The sequence below is a fragment of the Parasteatoda tepidariorum genome, chromosome 6 (assembly GCF_043381705.1).
Source record: "Parasteatoda tepidariorum isolate YZ-2023 chromosome 6, CAS_Ptep_4.0, whole genome shotgun sequence".
NCBI classification, from domain to species: domain Eukaryota; kingdom Metazoa; phylum Arthropoda; class Arachnida; order Araneae; family Theridiidae; genus Parasteatoda; species Parasteatoda tepidariorum.
This window is the reverse complement of record NC_092209.1, coordinates 51,908,637-51,917,164: the sequence shown is the minus strand read 5'-3', so window position 1 is coordinate 51,917,164 and position 8,528 is coordinate 51,908,637. Positions and strand designations below refer to the sequence as shown.

Below are 8,528 nucleotides of genomic sequence, written 5' to 3'. Positions count from 1 at the left end.
CCAGAATAACCTGCAGGGCGTTTGTGGGGGATGTACGATAGGCACCAGAGATATTCAGCAGAAATTTTCTCTGGATGGTATCTAGTTTGTTTCTGGTGTGTTGTTTGGGATTAACACACCAGACTGCAGCTGCATGGGCGATCATCCTTTCTGTGCAGGTTTTGTAAATGATTCGTCTTTGGGTTTTATTTATTCCCCATTTTCCTCCAGCTATTCTTTGTATGGCCTGAAATTGTCTGGCAGCTTTGTCTGCCTGGATGTTTAGATGGTCAGTCCAGTTGAGGTTCTCATCAAAATTGAGGCCCAGGATCCTGACCACTTTAGATCTTTTAATTTTTTGCCCGTTGAGATGTACTGATGGGCCATTCACTAGTTTGCATTTTAGTAATAAATAAGTGGTTTTATCAGTTGAAATATTTAGACTATTGTCCGTTGCCCAATTGTTAAAATCATTTATTGCTTTTGTGGCCAGGATGCCTAGATCTGATTCAGTGGAAGCTGCCAAGACAAAGCTGAAGTCATCTGCAAAAGCCCTCAAAGTTATTCTCGCATCATTTGGATGTTTGAGCAGAGAGAGGATGCTGTTCCAATTGTAGTTAAGGGGCTCGTCAGCTGATATATTCCATGATAAGGGTCCGCTACATGACCCCTGGGGTGCTCCTATTGTTTGGTGTTTTTGCACCGGTCCTTCTGGAGTATTGATTATAATACTTCTATTTTGAAGGAGACTCTTGAATAAATTGAATATATTGGATGGAGCTTTTATTCTGTTTAAATTCTCGAGGATGGTTTTGTGTTGGAGTGTGTCGAAAGCCCCTGCGATATCAATGGAAAGGATCATTGTATATAGTTTCAGACTTCTGCAGGTATTGACTTCCGTAATTATATTTAGGAGTGCATCATCTACAGAGGATCCTCGCCTGAATCCAAATTGGTTGGGATTAAGTAGATCATTACGTTCAATAAAATATGTTAGTCTATATGTTATTATTTTTTCTAGGAGTTTTCCTATGGTTGGGAGTAGGGTGATGGGGCGATAGTTCTTGATGTTTGTTGTATCTTTACCAGGTTTATGAAAAAGTATGAGTGAGCCTTGTTTTAACGCCCTTGGGAAGTGCTCTAGTTTAAAGCATTTCTGTATGTATTTATGTAGGATGTCTGGAAAAGCTCTGTGGATTGTCTTCAGAATTTCATTATCAATTCCATCAGGACCGGGTGCTTTCCTGGTTGGCAATGAATCAATATTTCTATCTATTTCTTCTTCAGCTATGAGAAGGTCTTTATTAGTGCTGATAGGTACAAGGTTAATTAAATCTTGTGTGACAGTTGGATATAAGGAGTTCAGGATTCCTTGGGCATTATCTTTGAAGCATGTAGCGCTTCCTAGTTGAATGAGTTCTGATGGTGGTGAACCTTTTGTGAAGACTGTTTTATATGGTTTGCCGAAGGTGGTGGTAGATTTTGTGCAGAACTTCTTCCAACAAGACCTTTTTGTTTTGTTTATTAGTTTAATATAGTTGGCTCTTGCTTGCTTAAAATTAATTTTGAAGGTATTCTTTAGGTTCTCATCTTGACATTTCTGAAATCTTTTCCTCATAGCCTGGAGTTGTTTTTTCTTTATTTGCAGCTCTTTGGTAAACCATGGTATTTTTGGTGTTATGACTTGAAGTTTTTTCTTTAAAGTTTGATTGCAAGCATGTTGTATCGTGTTGATTAGGAATTCAGTAGTGTTTTCCAGGTCTTGTTTGTTGTTTGTATGTTCTATTTTGCTAATAATGTTTTTTACTGACTTTCCTAGTACTTTGTTTATTTTGAAGAGATTACCATATTGGGTTTTGAACCTCGTCAGCGTATATTGTGCCCCTTTATCTTGGATTTTAAGTAGGATCCAACAGTGGTCACTTAGTGTTTCTTCTTGTAGTACGCTTCGTGTTGAGGTGTTAGCTAAGGATTTATCTGTTGTTAGGATTAAGTCTGGCCATCCTTGGTAGGTGGTGTTACTGAAAGTTGGTGGGTCTGATTTGTTGTTGATTAAATATAAATTTTTCGAAGTTATAAAATTCTGTAGATGATTTCCTCTACTATTGTTCCTACGACCCCCTGATACTTATAACGTTTTTAAATTTGCGCATTTTGACAAAGAATAGATTAAAAAATGTCATTTTAAAAATGTTGCTTGGAGAGAGAAACCGATTGGAGAATTGGAAACAGCGATGCGAAAGTATATAAGATCTGTTTTATTATCTCATGCAACAGAAAACAAGAATGTAAAACAAAAAATTGTCCCCTAGTGTTATTCATATTTCTAAACAAACTTCAAATAAATAGCACTCCAAATTATAAGTTCCCATTCTGTGATCCCGATACTTCTGAATGAACCAAAGCAATTATTTGAAATAGTATTAGTAATCACGTTTAAAAAAGACATTTTGAGTTGATTTTGATGCTTCTTAACACGCTGATTTGGATGTTTGGACAGATTTCGCCGGCCTTCATGTTTCTGCCTCCCTTAAATATGAATTTGCGACGTCTAATATGGTCCTTATTTGCTTCATATTCAACAATTTTCTAAAAATATATATTATTGACGGCCATTTTAGAAAACTTAGCCCAAGTATTAACTAGATATGCCTGGTTATTGATGCATTTTCTCACATTAGTAATATTATTTACATTTATGAAAATATTTAAGGAACATTAGGCATTTTGTCTTGCAGTGAGGGTTCGAAATTTTAGCACTTCATCTATGATTTTTCCATTATTAAAAAGTCTAGCCCAATATTTTTCATAAGCATTTTTAAGAACTTATTTATCTTTCCTGATTTCAGATGTCAGACAGTGTGGATTGAAATTGCATTTGATGGTTTCGATGTGACAAATATGACATACAATGCAAAATTTGAAGTAAGTATTTTGCTTATATATTTCTTTAAAAGAAGTTATTTAGAAACTTAATTACTTATTAGCCATGAGCAACCAAGTTAATAATCAATACAAATGAGTTAACTAAAATTGTGATTGCAACGCAAAGTTTTGCTAGCTTAAAATAAAATGACAAGAAAAGAATTTTAAGAGCATCACCAATCTGATTACACACCGCATTCGGTTGTTGAAAATGAGTTTAAAACTTCATACACTTCGATGGAATTCCGTTCATCTTTCTGTCTTAGATAGTATTCTGCTTTTAACAGCCTTATAGATAAAGTTTAATCTAATTTTAACACCACAAACTCTTAATTGCAAATGCAAAAATTGTTTCAAGTTGTTGCTTTCTTATATTTTTTTATATTATTTCATTCTCCTCTTCCTTTCTTTCTTTTTGTTTTTCCTGACTCAACTTATAGAAAAATACTCCTTTATTCTCACTGAAATTTGAAGAAAATTGCAGTAGAATTATCAGGAAAAAAAATATCACTTTTTCAGTATAGTGCACATTAAATCAGTTGTTTCAGTAATGTACGCTTGCTTTTCGGCAGTCCCCTCATACCAAAATTTACATAATTTAGTTAATATTCCGTTTTCCAAAAGTCAAAATTCAAAAGTTCTGCCACTAGTTACACGAGTGCAATTGCAGATCCTAACTATCAATTATCTAAATGATATTTTTTTGAGCTTATTAGCTAATTAGCTCAGAAAATAATTTCACAAGCCCCCTCGGGATGTTGTTACAATTTTAATCAATGAAACACTCGTTTTTGCATATATTTTTTTTATTATTATATAATTATTCCTCTTTATTGCAGAGCATAGAACTGTTTAGTGTGATCGGCGGTTACATGGGAATGTACCTTGGAGTTTCGATTGTGGCTGTTTATGATTTTGCTGAAATAGTGATGACAGGAGTTCATACTTTTTGGCGAAAGCATTCTAAAAATAAAAAGCAGTCGAAAAAGCATAGTAAAAAAATATTTATCTCAAAAATTCAATCGAAAGTTCAATTTGAGATTTCAAAGGATGGAGTCACTAAGAGGGAGGAAAGCTCATAAAATGTGTTAATTTCAGAAATTAAATTTCTTTCCTTTGTAACCTTTGACTTGTAATCTGCATTTTTATTATTATTACTGAATTCTGGATAATTCGTCATAGAATGACTTACAATTTGTGCACTGAAATAAAGAAATAAAAATGAAGGAATATTAATTACCTCACTTTTACAATGGTTTTGCTATTCTACTCAATATGTGCAAACATATATTTACTACTGCATAATTATGAAAATGTAAACATATTAACCTTAAAATTTCAAATGAACCAAAAAGCTTATGACTTCTTGTCCACGGACAATCCCTATATATAAGAGTAAGTAACGACAAGTAATCGGCGCAAATTGATAAGTATAAATACGGTTGAAAGCATAATTACGGTAAAAAAAAATTCTACTGCGATACCTAAAGGTTTTAGGGACGTTAAAGATCACATAGTGCAGCAATTCTCAACCTGTGGGGCACCCCCCCCCCCAGTGGAGCGAAAATATCCAAAAGAAAGTATTATTTAAAAATATTGAAAATATTGACGAAAAAAATTGATTGAAAGGAAAGCACATATACACGTAGAAAACAAAATACATTTCGACATATTTAATAACTTACTAAAGTAAAACAACTTACTAAATAAAAACTTAAGGAGGGTGAGCCAAAGGTTGCCATAGCTAAGCTTTGAGGATTTTTCCTAATTTTCTGGTTAAGTATATTTTTTAATTTATTAAATTATTATTATTATAATTTTTATTTATAAAGAATTTTTTGTAGATTCTTACACCTATCTCTAATACATATCACGTATACTTCTAAATGTAAAATAAAATTTCATTTATTTTATAGTACAATTTCAAAATTGTAGCTTTTGAGCCTAACGTGGCTCACAGGTTGCAAAAATGGCCCATATATTGAAATCAATATCTTCTTACTTGGAAATTAGAACGACAGCTGCAAACAATTCAATCACTCCATACATTAGAGGCCATTCAGGGAAATCTCTTCCAATTCAGCATGTGCACCTCAGATACAAGATTTAAAATGCAGAAAAACATTGTGATTAAAAATGAAATTAATTCAATTATTTTTTTCTGGGAGGGGCTACGCTAGGAACACTGACCACCTTTGGCTCCTCTACCTTACTTAATAAAAACATACTAAATTAAAGACAAATTTAATAATTATTACTGACTTCCTTTGCAGGGCAAAGTTTTTCGAGGGAGGGCTTAATATTAGAAATAGCCACTCTCAGTTTTGTTTCTATATTTAGCCGAAATCTATATTTTGTCTTCAATTAAGCCACAGCAGGAAATCCAGTCTCACAAAGATAGGATGTTAAAAATGGTAATAGAATGCGAAATGTTCTTTTTTTAGTGCAGAAAAATCATCCTCTACTCCTGCTGAAAATTCAAACAGTGATTCATTACTAAATTGTCCTTTGATTTCGCCACTTGTCGTGAAGTCTACGAATTTTTCTTCCTCATCAATTGAGAGTCCTTCGGGAGTCTTATAAAATAGATCCCTAACCCACTCGTAACTTGCTATCAGTTTGTCGCCAGCAGAAAAATGCTTTTCAAATTTCTTTGCCACCATGGCTGAATGATTTTTAATGGTGACCAAAAAAAACTTTTACGTGTTCTTCTTGAAAGTTTTAGTACAATTATACGCAATGCGAACATTGTTAGGATTTTTCTTTTTTGCTTTAAATTTCTGCTCCACAATTCCAATTTTCTACAAAAAGTATTAACTTTATCACTTATATCCAACATATGTGTATTTGCTCCTTGAAGATTCAAATTATTTAATTTCTCGAATATGTCGACCAAGTAGTTCAATTTCCTCACAAATAAATCATTGCGAAAATTCTGGGCTTCCGGACTGTTTTCTTCTTCTAGGAAAATGGTAATTTCTTCTCTGAATTCAAAAACACGTTGCAAAAATTTCCCACATGATAACCATCTTGCCTCGCAATAAAATAGTGACGCTGAATGTACTGAACCGATTCTCGATTTCAGGGTTCTCATTTTCACATAATTTTTTACATTACGACCGTAGTTAACACAATATTCAGACCAGGACTCATTTCTTTTGAAGCCAAAGCTTCTCTGCGAATCATACAATGTGTCCAAATCTATGAAGCGATTTTTGTTTTACAAGTGCTTGTATACTTTGGAATCTTCCGGATATTGAACGAGCACCACCGGTGCATATTCCGACGCAATTTTTCCATTCAATGTTTGCCTCGTTCATAAAATCATTTGAAATAGCAAATAATGCGGGCGCTGTTGTTTTGAGTTCTATTGGTTTATAGAAAAGTAGCTTTTCTACTACTGGCACGTTATCACAAAATCGAACATAGGCAATTAAATGAACATCTTTATTACTATCTGTTGCTTCATCAAGCTGCGTTGAAAACAATTTCTCACGCAATTTCGAGAAAAGCTGACTCTGTACATCTTCATCTATATCACCAATTCGACGAGCAACAGTTTCATTTGAAAGAGGTATGGACTGCAATCGTTTTGAAAGATTATCTCCAAACATAGTTTCTACCAGAGTTGGCCAAAAATGTAATCGATTACATTTTTTGATTACATAATCAATTACTTGTAATCATGATTACAATTTTCAAAAATTTTGATTACAGCTGTAATCATGATTACAATTTTGATTACAGTAATCAGTTACTTGTAATCATGATTCCAAGTAATTGCGATAACAAGTAATCACAAGAAAAACGATTACGGGTAATTATGATTACAAGTAATCAAAATATATGATTGCAAATTGTGATTGCATGTAATCTAAATACACAATTACAAGACTATTGCATTCTTATAAATGATTCTATTTTACAGTAGATAGTATAATGTATTTTATAATGATACATTTTGCACGCATTTACATGTACTGCATTTTGTACGTATTTGTATACGTACAAATGAATGTAACTAAAATGTATGTACATATGATTTTATCTAGTGCATATGCTCAGATATTTTAGTTTCACACACATGTACATACACTTATATTGTAAGTATAAAATATATGTACGCATGCATATAGATAATAATTACGTATGTATAATCAAACAATGTAGACATGTACATTTATGCACAATGAATATATGCATTTTATGCAAATATTTGTGTATGTAAAATGTATATCTATGTTCATGTACGCATGTATATACAAGTACTTGTTGTTTGTACGAACATGCATACATTGGCTGTACAATGCATGTCCCATGCATGCGTGTGCAATTTATTTATGAACAGTATAATATATGTATGCATGTACAATATAGGTATATATGTAGTATGTACAATATATGTATGTATACATGTACATGATATGCATGTCCAATGTATTTATGTATATACACATAATATGTTCATACTCAAAGTATGTATCCAAATATGCATAATACATTTGTGTACAATTGTTAGTACATTGGGCGTATTTATATTTTACATATATTCATACATACATTCGACATGCATAACGTATGTACATACACACATTTGAGATGCATATATTGTACAGATGTATATATTGTACAGATGTATATACATATAGCGTACAGATGTATATTCATATAATGTACATATGATGAAATGAACATATAATGTTCATATAATGTACATATGTGTGTACGTATACAGTACACATGTGCATAAATATATTGGACATAATTCTTTCGTACAAATTTTCGTGTACATGCATGCTATCTATGCATATGGTGCAATGTATATATGTCCAATGAATATATCCACTCATGTACAATGCACGTATGTTCCATGTATGCATATCCATATGTACTATATATGCATGTACAATACATGAATGTATGTACATACATGGTACATGCGTACATACATTACACGTATACATATGTACATTACATTTATGTCTAAATATGTGTACAATGCAATAAATAAAATGCATGTAAGTTAACTTTTAATGACTCAAGCAAGTTAAATGACAAAATCATACGATATTTAAATTTAGTTTTCAGCTTTAATTGTTATATATCATTTTGAAATTCTTTGAATAATAAATTATTTTCAGGAGGTATTTTCATGAAATGTTTGACAATACAGATTTTTTTTTTTTATAACATAATGCATGATTCATAGAAATTTTTTAAATGGTAAAAAGCACGGTAAATTTTAGGTGTGGAAATAATATTTAGAAATTTAAATAAAATTATCGTTTGCTTTCCAAAAAATATGAGGTCGAGTTTTATATGCCTTAGAATAAATTTTAAAACAAACTTTAATAACTTTCTATAATTTTTTTAATGTATGCACAATGTATGTGTATATTGTAATTACATATATTTAAATGTACGAATGTATTTATACATTACTTGTAGTTATGTACATGTATACGTTGCATATACGTGCGTACATTGTGCATATAACTATTTTTTTGTACATCAATACATTACATGCGCATAAGTATTAACAAAGTATATAGTTATACAAGTACATACATACGTTGTACATAAGTACATACTTTGCATGTACATATATCGATGTACATATAAAT

The 8,528-nt window shown here is 31.9% G+C and overlaps 1 protein-coding gene across 1 annotated transcript; it reads right to left on the bottom strand.

Moving 5' to 3' along the window:
- Nucleotides 1–6,086: 6,086 nt before the first annotated feature.
- Nucleotides 6,087–6,518, bottom strand: LOC107446957 (zinc finger BED domain-containing protein 5-like). The gene has a single exon (XM_016061745.1). The coding sequence runs from the start codon at nt 6,516–6,518 to the stop codon at nt 6,087–6,089; it is 432 nt and encodes a 143-aa protein (XP_015917231.1).
- Between the last annotated feature and the right edge of the window lie 2,010 nt (nt 6,519–8,528).